The 18793-nt window shown below is 41.7% G+C and overlaps 1 protein-coding gene across 1 annotated transcript in view; it reads right to left on the minus strand.

Moving 5' to 3' along the window:
• slc29a4 (solute carrier family 29 member 4) overlaps positions 1-9751 on the minus strand; it is a 28789-nt gene extending 19038 nt beyond the window's left edge. The window contains exons 1-2 of the mRNA XM_021309436.2: positions 9486-9751; positions 1855-2243 (exon numbers count right to left, since the gene is read on the minus strand). Of these exons, the coding sequence (XP_021165111.1) occupies positions 1855-2110 (256 nt within the window). The 5' untranslated portion in view covers positions 2111-2243; positions 9486-9751. The remainder of the gene's footprint in view (positions 1-1854; positions 2244-9485) is intronic.
• Positions 9752-18793: the final 9042 nt, after the last annotated feature.

The following is an 18793-nucleotide window of genomic DNA, read 5'->3' on the forward strand; positions in this document are numbered from 1 at the left end:
AAAGTACTCTGGTGACACAGTTTGGGAGAAATGTGCTGCCACACACATCTGAACACTGGAGAGAAATCAACCGGTTGGAAGGAGCGCAGAATTTGCATTTTGAATTTTTGCATTGGGGGTCGTCCAGCATTGCTGTGTACTACAGAGAAGTTTGAAATTCCTGAGGAGGTTTGATGGTTTAGATTCTGAAAGTGTGCTGAAGTGTACTTTAATTGCTACCAAACATGCAGTTGTGTTCTCACTGGACACGTTTTAACGCATGGCATTACAGATTACCTAACAGACAACCCCTCACGCTTACACCTTCTGCCGATGGAAACTAACAACCATAACCAATTATTCCTGTCTTGTGACTGTGAAAGAAACACTCAGACACAAACACCAGCTGGTTTAAACTCTGAATCCCCAATGGTGAGACTCACTTTGTCACCTTCAAAACATCCCTAGTCACATTTAATCATAGCAACTGATGCATTCATGTTTAGAGTGGGTCTCTTTCAAAGCGAACATTAGTGCCAGGGACTTTTTAATGAGAGAGCCAAGTATGTAGGAGGTAGTTTGGCATCAGGTTGCCAAAATAAGCAACGTCTTATTTGTGACAGCGAGAAATGTTTCTCAAGCTTTATATATTTATCTTTCTGCATTCATAATGTGCTCACAGAACATTTCCTGCACTTGTGCAGATGATGGCTTCTGAATTACAAATAGGCTAAAAGTAGGATATAACGTTTTTAAAGCAGGGCTGCACAGTGGCGCAGTTGGTGCTTCTCTCCAGCGGTCATTGGGCGAGAAACATGGTGCACCCTGGACCGATCGCCGGTCCATCACAGGGAGACACAGAAACACACAGGACAAGCAACCACGGCCCACGCTTACACCTAAAGGGATTTCTAGAAACCAGTTAATCCATCAGTCATGCTTTTGGACTGTAGGAGGAAGCAGGAGAACCTGGAGAAGAACCCACGCATGCACATGGAGAACATGTAAATGCCATGCAGAAAGACCCCAGGCCAGGATTCAAACCCAGGACCTTCTTGCTGAAAGTCAGCAGTGTTTATTGTGACGACACCAGAAAATAGTATGTTTCGAAAATTAAAATATCTGGGCAATCTGTTTTCTGTTTTTGACTTTCAAAGGAAGCTGAAGGTGAATACGGGGAGAGCACAGGAGCCAGCACCGGGAAACAAGAAACAGATGAGTGTCTGGGAGCACAGAAAGGCTATCCAGGGCCCTCGTTGTGAGTCCTTCACTCATGATCTAATTAGTGGCCTTTGTACCACCTGTGTAACCAGGCAACAAAGCAATTATGTGTTAACAGGACTGCCCTCCTTCTTTTACACAATTCACGCTCGTCTCCTCCTCCTGCTCCGGTATCTGGACATGCTCATCAGTCACCTGTATTTGACCCAGACTCATTTCACACAAGAACAAGAAATACTTTTTATATTTTTAAAGTACCATGGGGGTAACCCAGTGACGTAATAATAATAAAAAAAATAACGAGGAAGAATCGATCTGTCCTAACGGCGAGGGAATACCTACAGCACATGTATTGGAGCCTGTGTGGCTCATTTTTTCATCTTAGCACAAGACCAAGGCGGATTTAATTCCCTTGGAAATGCTCATAATTAAAGCCCCAGCCAGTCCCAGGATTACAACAGGGCCTCCAGCCGTGAGTGTGGTTGTTACACGCTGTTCTTTCACGTTTCTAATATCCTGCACCTCCAACTCCTGATATACTACTACATTAAAACCACTTTGTTCCTCTGCCGACTTTTCTGTAAATAGTAACACAGAGAGAGAGAGAGAGAGAGAGAGAGAGAGAGAGAGAGAGAGAGAGTCAGAAGTACTCACCAGGCTCAGACAGAGCTAGCACTCCTCGCTCTGGGGCATCCTTACTGATCTCCTCTTCCTCCAGCTGGTACGAATCGAAGCTGTAGCTCTGCACCACGCCGCTCTCCCTTCCCTCTCTCCAGCCTTCCCTCCCCGCATCCCTCCATCCAGCCGTTCCCCGCTCCCTCCACCCGTCCCATTCCTCGGGCGTCTGGGCCGGCGTGGGCCTTCGGCGCTCCGCTCCCACCGAGCCCACCTCTGCCCTCGAAGAATGCATGGAGACGAAAAGCACGCGAAAGACTCCTCTGAGCTGAAAGGGTGCTACACGCACTCCAGAGCGCGCATGTTAATCAGAATCCCAGTGACACGCCCTGGAAGAGATTCAGGAGACCTTCGGGGGGATGGAGGCTCTGTAGGGAGAAACAAGAGGAGACAGGGCTGAGATGAGAAAGGAACGGCAGAGACTGAAACGGATGATCCGTCAGAGCTTTGCTGAAAATAACTTTAGTGACTCATTAAAAAGCTGTTTGCTTTGGTGTATGTTGACGTGTGAGAGGCATACTCAATGAGGAAGTGACTACGGATGGCTGACAGGAGGGCTAGCCGGGTGAGGGGGAACACAACACGGTAAACGAAGACAACACAAAGCAGGGGGGAGCGGAAACGGAAAAACAAAGTCAATTAATGATTAAGTTGAAAGCAACCAGCTTCTGCGCTCTAAATTAAAGGTTTCCTGTGTTTTTAGGTGAGGGGTTTTAAAAGTGTAATAAGAGAGGTCATCATCAAGTTCCCTCCAAAGGTTCTGCTTAAGACGACAAAAATTATTCACAACCTTTGAACATCTTTACATTTTTTCGAAATTACAGCCACAAATTACGTTATTTTATTTGTATTTTATGACATGCGCTAATGCGAAATAGTAATGAAATGCTTCTCATACATTTGTTGCAAATAGAAAGAAATAGAAAGGTGCGGCATGCGTTTTTATTCAGCCTCCTTTTCTCTGATGCTCATAAATAAAATCCAGTGCCACCAAAGATCTACAGAAGTCACCTAATTAGTAAAAGGAGTCTAGCTGTGTGTCTCAGTCTCAGTCTTTTATCATTTAATAATAATAACGAGGACTGTCATTACTGAAATACTAATGTCCAAAGAATTCACTTTTTGCAGACAAAATCAAAAAGCACAAACCAGACCCGGACCTTCAAACAGCGACAGAATGGCTGACATTTACTGTTTATTTTTATTTATTTTTTATTAAACTCATGTTATCTTTGGTGTCTGTACTTACACCTTTTCTCTTTTACTTTTCATCATAAAAGAATAAACAACATTTAAAAAGAGCTGCAAAACTTATATGGCTTTTAGAAAAAAAATATTTATTATACATAATATCTGTTATATACAACACAAGTCCAAGATAGAAAGATAGAAAGATCTTTTTATTCAGCACTGCCTCAGATACACACTTCAGTGTCACCTACTTGTGCTGCGCAGCAATGCTTTAGCTTTGTTGTCCACAACACAGGAGGTGTGCATTCCCACCGACTGCTCAAACAATTAAAGGAACACTTTAAAAACCAATCAGATTTCAGCTGGAAAAAAATCCTGCTGGATATTCGTACTGATATGAAACGGGTGATGTGTTAGGAACAAAAGTATGTAACATAATTAGTTGAAAATGATCAACCCACAGAGGGCTTAATCCGAAGTCACAGACAAAGCACGCATACTCATCGTACTTATCCGTGAAAGTGCTCGTGAAACGTACTCGTACTTATGTGGGACCAGACAGCAGACTCATGAGGGACACCCAGACTTCCTTCTCCCCAGACACCTCCTGCTCTTCTGGGGGAGGCCTGACTTGATCTCAGGCCTGGAATACTTCCCGAGGGAGAAGTCCAGAGGACATTCGCAACAAATCCCCTAAGCAGTGGCTCTACCCTGAGCCCCTCCTGAATGGCTGGCTCCTCAGCCCATTTCTAAGGGAGTGCCTGGCTACCCGTCCCACTCCATTCTCCCCTCATATGTGAACAAGACCCCAAGAAACTAAAACACACTTTTCATAGGCGAGATGAAAAGGAAATACTAAAGCAGCCGGCTGGTACAATTTGCTGAAATGTGATTGCAGCAACTTGAAATGGTATTCAGTGGGTAGTATGGCCCCACGTGCCTGTATGTGTGCCTGGCAATGTCAGGGCATGCTCCAAATCAGATGAATGGACATCTCCTTGATCCAGAGCAGGGCATCAGAGCTCCTGGACAGTCTAAGGTGCAACCTGGCATTGGATGGACCTGAACAGGATGTCCCAGAGATGTTCTGTTGGATTTAGGCCAGGGAGGCAGAGAGGCCAGTCAACAATACAAATTCCTTCATCCTCCAGGAAATGCCTGCACACTCTTTCCACATGAGGCTTACCATTATCGTGCACCAGGAGGAACCAGGACCCACTACACCAGCGAAGGGTTTAACAATGGGTTTACGGACGTCATCCTGATACCTAATGGCAGTCAGGGCGCCATTGTTAATCCTGCATGTCTCTCCAGGGATGTGCCTCACCAGACCAACATTGACCCACCACCAAACCAATCAAGCTGAGCAATGTTACAGGCAGCATAACGTTCACCACAGCTTCTCCCTTCATGTCTATGAGCGCAGAGCGAACGTGCCCTCAGCTGGGAAAAGGATGCCAACGCCGAACCAGACGATTCTAGTGCTCTCTGGGAAATGCCAGTCACGCTCCACGGCACCAAGCAATGAGCACAGAGCCTATTGAGGATGTCAGGCGCTGAGGCCACCCTCATGAAGTCTTGTTTCCAATGGTTTGGTCAGACACATTCACGCCAGAGGCCCACTGGAGGTCACTCTGCAGGGCTCTGGCAGTATCCTGTTCCTCCTTGCACATACAGACACCGGTCCTGATGATGGGTTAAGGACCTCCAACAGCCCTGCCCAGCTAGAGCAACAGTCTCCTGGAATCTCCTCCATGCTCTTGAGACCATACTGGGAGACACAGCAAACCTTTTGGCAATGATGTTCCACCATGGTGGACTTGGACTGCCTGTGCAACCACTGGTCCGGGTATCGCGTCTTGCTACCAGTAGTGAAGCTAACGCTGGTTCTTTGCAAAACTGCTGAAAAGCAGTAGCTAAAACTGAGGAGGGTAAAATGTCTGTGGCCTCCACATGAAGACCATTCCTTTTTGGAGACTCGTCTCACTCTTGCCCATTTAGTGCACCTGGTGTTGATTACGTTCATTAAAACCAGAAAAGTCAAGGCTGATTAACAGCCAACCTCTACAGCTCCACTGACCAGATTAATAATCCACAAGATTTACTGACTTGTAATTATTCTCTGATTAAAAACTTTGCCTTTGTTTGTTTATGTCAGCAGTTTATCTTTTGCCTCAGGTGGCCCTGGTTTGTCCCCTGAAGGGAAAGCGACATCTGCCAAAAACCATCACTGGGGTGAAGCTTAGTTTAAAATAAATATGCATGTATTGACTCAAATCAACAGGGAATTGGGAGGGATAACCTTGTTATTCAAAGCTTGAACCACTGAAAACAGCTTTCCTTGCAAGCACTGCAAAAAAAAATAAAAAAAAATGAAATGAATAAACAGGGACGCATGCATGCACAGAGGCTAATCTCGCTGTGTGAGCGCACACCACCACCTGTCTGCTAACCTCTAATGCCCTGGTGTGAAGCAAGGATTCATTTGCGCGAAAATCCTATTTTAACCCCCGGGAAAGACAGATGACGTGGGCAGGTGACATCTAAACAGCCCCTGGCTGCAGGATGAATGCATCCAGTGGGAGAAGTGATGTTTGAGTACAGGCTGGCAGTGATGGGTTGAATCCAGCCCGTCCGCTGGTGTGTCACAGCCATGTTCTGCAGAGTTCCCACGTCCGGACTTGGGGCGGCGCTCGCAACCCCTCCTCGGCTAAGTGAAAAGGCTCCAGCCAAAGATAGTAATTGAATTGCAGTTCGTCGCCGCTATTATGCTGCAGCCAGGGGCGGATCCAGGATTTTTCAAAGGGGGGTGCGCACCTCAGGGTCATGGGGTCAAGGGTCATGGGGTCGAGACAATGTGAGGCTAAACGACCAAAGAATGCCATCTTTATTCTTTCACACTACCCTAATTATTCATCTAAGGATTTTTTAATTGATAATAATTTTAATGGATGAACATAAGTGGAATTAGCATGATTACCTTATTGTAATTGAAAATGGGTTTTTAAGTCAAAATCTCGTGCTTTTTACAGCATGCACAAGGTTAAAAAGTAGTTTGAAGAAAAAATTATCCTTATCAACAATTAATCAAACAAAGATTTTCTTTATTTCCAGAAATGATATGTATACAGAAAATGAAATAAAAAGACCCAAGGACTAAAGAACAGTTTGGTATGGTTCAAGTGACAAAAGAGTTTTAAAAATATACATGTATTTTAACAATATATTTTAACCATATAAACTATATTAAGAAAAAAAATACTTAGAAAGACCCAAGGACTTAAGAACAGTTTGGTATAGTTCAAGTGACAAAGGATTTTTTAACACATTTTAACAAGATAAACCATGTTGAGAATTTTTTTTTAAAGTAAGTTAAACCAATGAACATGTACGGTGAAGTTAAGCCATAAGCCTATAATAGAACTGTGAGACTTGACAAAGAATATTGCTCTCTTCTACAACACCTTCAACTTTATGATGATGATGATAATGGGTTTATGAATGTCAACCCTCTAGGATGCTTCTGGGCAAATGTGTGTATGATTTTGTTGATGTCTAAATGAATGTCCTTGTGGACATACATAAGTAGCAAAGCCACAAACCTTTCCTGTCCCATTGTTGACCTCAGCATGTTTTTCAAGGAAAAGGGTTAATCCAACAGTAGATCTTATATTATATGGGCATAAATTGAAACAGGTAAATATCGTAAGGTACCTCGGCGTATGGTTTGATGAAAAACTTTCATTTAAGATACATATACAGAAGATCATTGATAAATGTAAAAAAGGTATTAATATTTTGAGATGTTTGTCAGGGAATGACTGGGGGGCAACTAGTACATCTTTGAAAAGAATATATGATGTTTTAATTCGATATGTGTTGGACTATGGATGTATCGTTTATAAGTCAGCTGCAAATTCTTTGTTATTAGATTTAGATAGAATCCAAGCCAAAGCGCTTAGAATATGTTGTGGTGCTTTTAGAACATCTCTAATTCCTGCTCTTCAGGTGATTACTAGAGTAATTCCACTGGACTTAAGGAGAATGAAACTGTCAATACATTACTGGTTAAATTTATAAGGACATGAGGAAAATCACCCTACTAAACAGATATTCAGAGAATGTTGGGAATATGGCCATCACATAAGGAGTTTTGGATGGGAAGGAAATATTTATGCAGAGTATTCTGGTATAAGTAATATAGCATACTGTAATTACATCTAAAATTGCTCCATGGTTTTTTTGAAATGTCAACAGTAAATTTAGAAACCAAAAAAATAGAACAGTCCTGTGGAGGTTTGTATCAAATTATGCAGCAGTATTTAGTTATAAGGTATAAAAATATGACACAAATATATACAGATGCATCAAAACAGGAAAATGGTAAAACAGGAGTAGCAGTATATATTCTGAAAGAAAAAATTTCTATAAAAAGAAGAACAACAGATAATTTATCAATTTTTTCAGCAGAGATGTTGGCAATTATTATGGCATTACAATGGGTGCTGGAGGTGAAGCATAGAAATGTAGTTATCTGTTCAGATTCATTGTCTTGCCTGACTAGTTTTAAAAGTGGAAAATCTGAAAGCCGTCAAGATCTTCTAGATGAAGTCAGTTATTTAATATATGGTATAAAGCAACAAAAAATAAGTATTCGATTTACATGGGTTCCAGCACATAAAGGAATTTTAGGAAATGAAAAAGTAGATAAATTAGCTAAAGAAGCAGTTAAGGCAAGAGAAATTGAATATGATGTCCCGCTAAGTAGAAAAGAAATAAAAGTAATTATTAAAGATAAAATAAATAATATATGGCAGGAGAGATGGAATTTAGAAGAAAAAGGAAGACATTTATATAAAATACAGAAAGATATTATCATAAGATATAATAGTATAATGAATAGAAGAGAGGAAATATAGATAAACAGGTTGAGGATAGGGCATACTAGTTTAAGTACTGGTTTAAAAATAATAGGGAAACATCCAACAGGCAATTGTTCTTATTGTGGAGAAATCGAAGAAGTAGAACATGTTTTGATTTATTGTAGAAAATATATAAAAGAGAGGAAAGAACTGGAAAGGGTATTGGGGAGTTCAGTAAAGATGGCTGATTTATTAGGGAAGCATCAATCAGATAAAATATTTAAAGCACTTATTAAATATTTAAAAGATACAGAGTTAGCTGGGAGGATTTAGTGTGTATGTGTGTGTGAGTGTGTAAGTATAGATATAATTTAGTTTCATTAAGATATAAAGATATATAGGAAAATATATTTCTAAATTACATCTCCGTCCAGCTGATGGCGGTAATGCACACAGGATGTAAACTGCCAGAAAACACAACAGAAGAAGAAGAAGAAGAAGAAGTAGAAGAAGAACATGCTCGTCACTGCGCGCTATTATCCAACATGGCGACGACCGGTGCGGCAGAGAGTGATTATTTAGCGATAGTGATGGAGTTTCATGGATTTATCATCATCATCTGAGAGCGATTTGGAATATATAGAAGACTTTCTTGACAGCAACCTGATTTTTGACAAAATCCAGCCATACCAGTTTGAGGCAAGGAGACCAAAAAGGAATGATGTGAGTTGAATCTGTCTGCTGCGGCAGCGGTCTCCTTATTTTTGAGATGTTTTTTCCACTTTTACCCGATGTATTGCAACATCAAACCGCCATGCACGTGGGCATTGTTGCTTCAATAATAGCTCTAGAAAATTTCAATGGTGAAGTCCTCTGGGAATCTGAAATAATTGTTGTTTATCACACCTGTGTGAGCGCAGTGCCTCTGCTAAGAAACAACACAGGATGTGACGTCAGGCCGCCATTACTGCCCATATTTGGGCACTAAATGCCGCCGCCAGTATCGGTGATTGCGACGACAATTTATGCCGCGCCGGCGTCACAGTGCGTTCTAAATGACAGGTACTGGCTTTTAATCGTAATTCTATGAAGGATGTTTAAAATTTCGGGCTCTTTAAAAAATACTTTTGGTCTCCAAAAGGGGGGTGCGCGCGCCCCCTGCGCCACCGCCTGAATCCGCGGCAGGCAGCCTCTATTGTGGGTTCAACATAAAGGGAGGTGGGGGTAAATCTAGAGATGAACGTGTTGACTTTAACTCTAATTAGGTTATCTCACGCGTTTTTCTTGTGCGTAAAAAAATGCAATGAACCAAAGGACAAGAGAGAAACAATACAACACAATAGTACGGCTGGTCACTGGGGGATTTATCAACAGAGGATAATCTGAAGTTCTTCCTATAATAACCATAATAAAAACATCCCAATCAAGCCAACAACAGTGTCCGGCCGCTCTTCTTCCTTTATGTTTATTTCTCTATTTGCGCCGCGATTTCTCTGTCGCGCAGAAAACAAGAAACACTGTAACAACAGGTTCTTTTTAATGGCCCCCTGTACCTACCGCGTCTCCCCTTCTCGCCGCTTTCTCCGGCTCTCAGCAGCGGCACTATCCAGAGAGAAGAGCTTTCAGCGAGACCCTGGAGGAGGTGGACTGCGCCGGCCGGACCAGGACCCTGCTCAGCCCGTCTCCATCCGAGAAGAAGAAGATGAAGAAGAAGGGGGGCTCCGGTGCCTTCCTGGGCGCGCTCCCAACGCACCATCCAGCGGGAGAGAAGAAAGGGAGGAGGCGCGGATGAATGGATGGATGGACTGATGAGGGGAGGGAGGGGGAGGCGGAGGAGAAGAGAGGAGGATGAGGAGGGGGCGGGGTGAGTCGCCTCTGGCTGTTGCTTTTTTTTTGCAATCTTTAGGAAAGCACTGCTAGAGTCGGAGATGAATACATCCTAATTCATGTTTAACAAGATGTTTCATGCTCACTGCAATCCGGGTTTTATTTATAGACGGCTGAATGAGAGAAGAGAAAATCCCTCACAGCTCTCTCTCTCTCTCTCTCTCTCTCTCTCTCTCTCTCTCTCTCTCACACACACACACACACACACACACACATATATATATATATATATATATATATATATATATATATATATATATATATATATATATATATATATATATATGCATTTTGGTAATTAGAGTTTTGATGAACAAGCTAATTACGTATTCTAAAACACACAGATTGATACATTTCAAGCATTTATTCTGATAATTTTGATCATTATGGCTTACAAACAAAATTCAGGTTCTTGGGATCTCAAATAATACATTTGGGGATTCACGACAAGTGTAAACCACAAAAGGCCTTTTGCTAAGGAAGCTGGCTGTTCGCTGGCTGCTGTTTCCAAGCATTTCAATGGAAAGTTGAGTGGAAGGAAACACTTAGGTGGGAAAAAAAGGTGCACAAGCAACAGGATGGTGAAGCAAAGCCTTTCCAAGAGTTTGTTGGAGATTCACAAGGCGTGCGGCTGGGATCAGCGATTCAAGAGCCACAGACGTGTAAGACATGGCCGCCAGGATTTGCATTCCTTACGCCAAGCCACTCCTGAACCAGAGGCGATTTCAGAAGTGTCTTGAGATAAGAGAAAAGCCATGACTCAGTGGGTCTAAGTCTTCTCTTTAGAAGACAATACGTCTTCTGTTCGAAAATGTATTTATTCAGTATCTGAAAGTAGAGTGTAGAGAGCCTTGTCCCAGGTTGCTTGAGTTTACCTTGTGAAGTTCCCACCGTCAGTGGTGATCTGGAGAGCCATTTTATCTGCTTCTGTGGGTCTGATGAGTTTTATCAAGTCCAAATTCAGCACAGCTAGCAGCCAGCATCTCGAGTCGGATTTCATTTTCCAGCAGGCCTTGGTTCCCATCTGGAGTGCCAAACTGGCCTGACCTGAACCCAACAGAGAATTTATGGACTCTTATAGAGAAAGTGACGAGAGACACCAGAGCCAACAATAAAGATGAGCTGAATGCCTCTAATAAAGCAACGTTGGCTTCCTGAACACCTCAGCAGACCCACAGGCTGATCTCCAGCACTGCTTTAATGCAGGAATTCATGCAGTGGGACCCCAAACCCAGTATTGAGTTTAGTACATGGACATTATTTTGACTAGCCGGACATTTATGTTTTATAATAACCTAATATAACGCATAGTTTTATTGAGAAAATAAGTCTTGGTTTATTTGTTTGTACAAATTGGTGTAACTGTTTCAAGTTTGTTTCATTTTATGGTTATTCAGATTAATTGTTTGTGTCACTGAAATACATAGACTCAACGCTCCGACCCGGCCCACTGCAGAGGAGAGTTCTCAAAAAACAAAAACAATAAGAAAGGATGGAGAAGTATGAAAACGTGAGGGTGAATTCATGTATATTGTGACATCAGGTGCGAAAAATGTATTTTGGTCAATGGTAAAAACCAAAGTATTAGCACCCCCGGCTTTGTTACACAGTTTTAAAGGACAAGTGAAATGCTGCACCCAAATACCTGAATTTGTTCCACTATCATTTTTGCTTTTTCTATAAACCTTTGCCTAGGTAACATCAAGCTGGCTAGGGACCACAGGTGGAATTTGCCATTTCTTTTCCTTTTTCCTTTGTTAAAGTCAATGAAATGTTGGGCACTGTCTCTGTAAGCTAAAAACCGTCCTATCATATCATAACCAAACACGTAATCTACCCAGCTATCTTGGACAAGAATCACCTCTAATTCTGAGAAATCTACGACACTCCCAGCAGCTGGAGCCAACTGGAGCTGGGCTCAACAAAATCCACCCATCCATTGTTTATGCCCACTTATCCTTGCAGTCTTACAGCGTTTTCTGGTAATTTAATCATTTTTTTTGTTTGGTTTCTTTAGCTATGATTTATAAGTGTTGTGCAGCCAGACTCACTAACACAATGCTGGCACCAGCACCCCCCCTGTGACTGACAGCTTTATCAGTTCAGTTCAATATGCTAATGCTTTGTTATTGGCAGGACTTCCATCATATTTCCCACCCACTGCTGTTGCCACACAGGAGCCAAGCCTGACGGGAATTAGCTAAATGGCTGCTTGGCTGTCTTGTCAGGTGTACGTGTGCTGTCTGCAAAGCACAGCAGATCCTGGAGCTGCTGCTGCGGCTCTCATGCACAATGAGAAGTCGTGGCTTTGAATCCCTCGGCGAGACAGAGAGTGTTTATTCAAAACCGTTGAATTTGCTCTTTGATGACCAGACAACTGATCTTCTAAAAGACTTTGAACGAGCAGAACTACTGCTTTGGTTTAATGTGATCTTCTGTATTTATATTCTTTCATTTTTGTCATGTGCTATGCTTTGAAAACTAGAATGAACACAAATTATAAAGAGATTTTGAAGACTACAAATAAAAGAGAGAAAAATTAAGCAAGTGTATTCATGTTGGTTTATTTCTACAAGTATTTAAGTGATGTAGATAGGAAGTGTTTCCTGACATCAGTTTCACCTTAAATGAATTGCAGGTTGCAGCCCAAAACAACAACAGATTTGCCATTTGCTGATAAGAAAGAAATTAATTATAAATAACTAGATTAATGTAGGGGCCTGAGTTACATGATTATTTTAAGGCAGCTTGATGAAAAAAAAGCACAGCTTGCAGTATGAGTGACTCTTTGAAGGATTGTCACTCTGTGTGGGCTAACCCCTGGTGGTTCTGGTGTAATGGTGCTGTGGGCGGGCCCTTCCTTCTGCAGAGCACACAGTACACAAATGGGTTTATGGAATTTAGGATTGAACAGATTTTAGCAATATTTTTGAGAAAACCAAGACTTTTTTTTTTTTTTTTTGGTTTATACAGTCAGAGTTAAGGTGTTTCAAAGAATATGAAGTTAAAAACTATTCAATCTCATTATCACAGCTTTCTTTTTTCAACTTAATCTAAAGTGGTTCTTATCCCAAGCAGTATGAAAATGTTTAATGTGTTTGCACAAATGGAGCAAAGGTTTCATAAAACCTTAGCAGCAGCTCGATGGCTAGCGGTTCGTTTTAAGATTGATTCTAATATTATTTCAGTGGCTTTTAAATGTCTTCATGGCCTTGCCCCTCAGTATCTGTCCGACCTGTTTTATCTGTCGGCTCCTTCTCGCTCGCTCAAAATCGGTAGATGAGTTTTTAACAGTCGTGACAAAGACACCAAAATGATGCAACAAATTACCTTTAGACTCATTTTCTGCTTTTAAATCTTGTATTTTTTTCTCTCTGGTTTTTAACCCAGTTTGAGATGTTGGCTTTTGAGTGTTTTTTATTTGTTCTTATGGATCCCACTCTCTTTTGCTTTTATTTTTGTTATATTTTAAATGATCAACTTTCTGGGGTGTGTAAAGCACTTTGCCTCACTTAGTTGCGTTTTAATGTGTTCTAGAAATAAACCTGAGTTAAGAGTGTTTTAAAAAAAATCTGTTTAGTGTAAAATTATTCAGGTTTCCCTACTATTTTAGTTTTTGAACTAAAGATGATCAAATATTCTCATATTAATCTGAAAAACAGGAGAACACCCCTTTAGTTTAGCCCCACATTTAAAGCTCCTAACATGATATAAGCAATATATAATATATAAAAATAATATTTTATATATTTTTCTTCTTTCTTAGATCCCTCATGCCACCCTGTTATGATATGGCTCTGTGGCTGGTGAGCCACATCACCTACAGGTATATCATTAACCATCCCTGGTGCAAACAATGCAGGAGATTGTAAAAGAACCAAGAATGAATCACAGAGCGACTCAGGCCCTTAGCTGTGCTGCATCAACCCCTTTAGACTCAATATAACACATTTTATTTCCACCTTTCTATGCAATGCAACATTTTATTTGCTCCTTGCATTGGGGAAAAAGGTTTATGGGGGAATAGGGTTTTACTTCATATTGCTGGTTTATGGCAGAGGATTAAGGACCTCCTCAAGGTTTTCTATGACCCTCTTGATGAAGACGTTTGTGAATGGGTGAAAAACCACACAAGGAAGCTGTTGAAGCATCAACCAGGAATGGACTGAAGAAAAGAAACATACAAAGTATTGTGTCCTTTTCAAAAAGGCCTTAAATGACTATGACAATTATGCATTTTCAGATATTGTGCTTAGTTGTGCAGAAGTACTAAACCGTTCACTCTAAGGGAAGATTAATAATTATACAGCTCAATGTGGCTCACATCAAACTTTAATTAAGGTTTAAATGTTTTGGACATTGTTGCCTTACTACCTGCACTCAAGACTGCTAAACATCCTCAGAAACATTTACCTAAACCTTATGGGTCTTCTAAGGACACATTTAATCTGTTAAAGATGCAGTAAAACTGATGTTATGGTTGCCATGCCCCTAAACCTTTACTCTTTGGTACGTTGATGAAATATAACTCGACTCCATTTATCAAGGCATCCTGAATTCACCCTTATTTGTTCCTCATCATGAATTTCTACAGAACCAAATGTGCTCACAGTGGGTTCAATACACTGTTCCAGTAGTTTTGCATTATTTATGAATACATTATTGCAGAAGCGCTGCAACAGAAGATGTATCTAATGTGTTATGTCCTAAAGCCTGAGGGAACCAAACTGGCTTTTGTTGCAGAAAGAAACATGAGAGGCTTGGTGGCACGGTAATGAATTAATAGCCTGCGGCCACTTAATAAACCGCATTTGCTTTACCGACTGGTCTCTGGTATGGGGACCCCCTAAATAAGTAATGTTAAACTATATTTTATGCAAAAGGTAGATGGAGCTGTGCTGTCACCCGCTGGTATAATGAAGTCCTGTTTATGAACATTTGAGCTCAGCGTGGAGCAGGTGCACCGTCTTGGATGTTTTAGGCATGAAAGGGCCACGTGTGATATTCTGACCCTTGAGTCAATTAATGTCACCTATTCCACGTTTTGTCACCGTGCAACCAATTCAATTCAATTCAATTCAATTCAATTCAATTCAATTCAATTCAATTAGATTTTATCTATATAGCGCCAATTCATGAAACATGTAATTTCAAGGCACTTCAAATTCAATCAGATTATACAGATTTCCCAGAAAAAATTCCTATCTAACCCAGCTGATTGCATCAAAGTCCCGACAAGCAGCATTCACTCCTCCTGAAGAAGCGTAGAGCCACAGGGACAGCCATCTGCATTGTCCATGGCTTTGCAGCAATCCCTCATACCAAGCAACCACAAATTTAAGTGGAAGGGAAAATAATGCACTGTTTTCATAAACTTTTTCAAATGATATTTGAGACCTTGGAGTTCACCGGGTCCCCTGGTACCTGTCCAAAAGTGAATGGCTGGAGGACTCCAGGTGATAGAGGCAGTGCAGGCCTAGGGCTGTATTGTTTCAGAAGAATAACTGTATTCTCAAAAATACTTGTATGACTTTTCTTGAGAGTAAACCAATTCTAATTGAAGACAAGAGTGAAAGATCCAAGGAAGACAAAATACACAAACCTAATTACAATGAGGAAGAAACTGAAACTCCCAAACCATTATTGGAGTTTTCCCAAACACAGTATCTTGGCCACAAAAATCACAAAATGGCTGAAGCGAAGCCAAGACATTAGAAAAAAGGCCAACAAAGCAACCAAACAATAGCATCCTGGACATGAAGGCCAGCAGCCCTGACTTAACGGTAGGGCTGGCTTTTGAACCTCCCTGGCAGTCATCTGGCCTCCTGATTGGCCAGTTTGCAACTGAAGACATCTTGATAGGAGCAAACTTCCTCTATGGAAAGGCAGTAAAAAAGAAGAAAGAAAACCATGAGAGGATGGAGGCAGCACAGGCATTTGGCTGTAAGGGGATGTGGAGATTTATGGCTGAGGTGGGATAATTTACTGACAGGACAACCATAGGTCTGACACACATCCCCACCATGAAACATTGTGGTGACAGCATCATGCTGTGGGAAGGCCTTTCTCCTGAAGAAACAAGGAAGCTGATTAGAGCAAATGGAAGGATGGATGGGAGAGCAGACGTGACAATACTGGAAGAAAATGCAAAATTATTAAAGACCCGGGCAGGGTGAAACAACTATCTTTATCAAAGAATGTGCATTATCTAGAATGGCATAGTCAAAGTCCAGACCTGATCTTAGAAAGATTTTAAAATTGATGCTCACAGCAAAACTGTAGAAAAAAAACATGTTTGAATGAGCCCCAATAGGTTGCAGCTGTACCTGCAGGGGAAGATTGTCCTTCAGCACCTTGGGTGTCCTCTCTGAATAAAGGTTTGTTTGTTTGATTGATTGATTCTGCTATGTATGAACTACTGTGTATGAAAAAAAGTGATGCCATAATTTCAGATTTATGTTTTTGAAAGAAAATGTTTTGCTGTACATGTTTCCAAGTTGGAAATGTACGTTTATACTTAAAGATGTTTCTGCTTTGCCTCTATTTGATCATCCTGTGGTACAGCGGGTGTTTTTAAGGCCTCTGCTTCTCTTCCTGCTTCTCTCTGGATTACACCATTTCTGCCTCTGGTTGGGTTTCTCCCAAGCCTCCATTTTTACCCCAGCCAGCCCCCACCCCCCACCCCCCTGCAGCCGGTGAGGAAGCCCTCAGCTCTGGATCTTTTGAATAGTAATGCTTCGTCGTGTAGCTTTTGCCTGTCGGCGGTTTGTCTAGAAAAAAAAGTGAGTTCCTGTCAATTTGCCAGCGTTAGTGTGCAGATGTGTGTTGTGTGCAGCAGAGTGTGTCCCATAAATATTTGCCTCAGCCGCTCTCTGTCATAAACATGTAAAAAGGCCAGGCCATGCCTCTCATATGGAGTATATATATCTATATATAGATATATATATAGATATTTTATTTGCTTTTGCAACAGACTCTGGCGCTGTACTGAAAGAAGTGGGACTGATCAGTGTTGTTTATGTTTTATGATACTGCCTCACAGCTGTATGCAAATGTGTGTCTATCCCTCCACCCCTCTTTTGAGTATGGATGGGGCAAAAAAAAAGATGCTGAGCCTGAACAGTGTCTATATTTAGCTCCTGGTTCAATCAGTGACGCCACAGCAACAGCGCCATGACTCTGCATACTGAGAGTACTACTGCCTATCACCTCCTCTGCTCGCCTCTGGAGAACGAGATACGTTAGGGAAGACTGGCTAAAGTAGAAAAAGGACGACAAATGAGGAACAAAGCGGCAAAACAAAGAGAAAAAAGAGCAAGAGAGAAATGCAGGTTTAATCCCGTCACACAGATAGAGGCGTATGAGGCAGAGCGGGAGAAACGGGGGACTGAATGGGGGGAGGGAAGGAGGGATGCAGGCAGGTGATGAAGGGGAGAGATGAAAGGAAAGAGGCAGGTGTAAATACAGAGGTGGGGGGGGGGGTCGAGGGATGGAGACAGATGGGGAGAGAAGGCTAAAAGCAGAGGAGATTAGCTGGAGATCCAAAGACGAAGGGGAAAAGAGGCATCTGCAGATGGCAGGTGGAGTTTGCACAAACTGGATGGGTTTTCTAAAAGAAGAGATGAGAGCTTTTTGCTGTTTGGAACGCAGCAGCCCGGTTTATTTGAAGGAATATGACAGCGCAGAGAAATGTGGAGGAGGAAGGAAGCAGGTAGGCTGGGGAAGGATGACTCCGACAGCTTCTATAAAAGTACTTCAGTGGAGGAAAAAAAACAAACAAACATTGGGCTGCCACCAGAAATGCGGTGCAACATTGTGGACTTGTCAGAAGCTGGCTCTGATTCCCTTCTCGTCAGTGAGATGTCGAACGCCGTGTTCCTCCACAAACTGTGACCATGACTGAGAAATTCAGCTTCCAAAGCGCTTTGTGCATTCCTACTTGTCGCTATAGGAGAACATCCGATCAGACCTACAAAGCAAAATATACCAAACGTCAAACTAAACCCTGATTCAGAGCCTCAAGACTAAATTACATCTGGCTAAACCATCACAGATGTTGCTCTTACTGTAGGGCTCCTTTTAAAGAGGAACCACTTGTTTGGATTGACCCAAGAATCCCTGAACTATAAAAACTAGTACCCCTAAGTTCCTTTTTGTCCCATGGCTCCTTACTTTCAAACCAGGTTTGGTTAAAATATTAACTATTTACTAATAGTACCCTCTTTCAACAGAGCAGCACATCATCAGCTGTCAATGATTTCTTTTTACATCTTTTTGTGTTTTTATGTTTTACAAACGTCATTGTAAGTGGATGAAGAAAGTTGTTGCTGAAAGAAAGCCTTAAATAATCCTGTTTGCAGTGAACTATTTGTGGTTAAGGAGTCACTGGTGTTTACTGGTTGGAGGACATCAAAATCCAGCTGTTTATTACTCACATGCAAAACACCATCTGTAGGGGAAAACCTAAAGGTGCACATCACCATAAACCAACAATCCCGACAGTAAAACATTGTGGTGGTAGAAGCATGCTGGGGGGGTTCCTCTCTTCAGCAGGGAAGTAGGTCAGAGTTGACGAGGAGATGGACGGAGGTAAATACAGAGCAATCCTGGAGGACTGGGATGGAGGTTCACCTTCCAGCAGGAAAACAATCTTAAACATACAGCCAGAACTGCAATGGACTGGCTATGGTTCAAAACTTTGGTTCAAAGCATATTTGTGCCAAGAATTGGAAACTGAGGTTCAGGGATGCTCTCCATCTTGTCTGGCTGAGCTTTAGCTGTTCTGCCAAGTAGAATCAGCAAAAACGTCAGGCTCCAGATGTTGAAACCTGCCCAAAAAGTTATGCTAATGTCACTGCAGCCAAACCTGGTTCTACAAAGTGTTAGCTAAGGTGCCCGAATAAAGATTCACAACATACTTTTTATTATAAAAAAATGTAGAAAACATCAGTTTTCATTCACTCAGTAATTAAGCACTT

The sequence above is a fragment of the Fundulus heteroclitus genome, chromosome 16 (genome assembly GCF_011125445.2).
Source record: "Fundulus heteroclitus isolate FHET01 chromosome 16, MU-UCD_Fhet_4.1, whole genome shotgun sequence".
Taxonomy (NCBI): Eukaryota; Metazoa; Chordata; class Actinopteri; order Cyprinodontiformes; family Fundulidae; genus Fundulus; species Fundulus heteroclitus.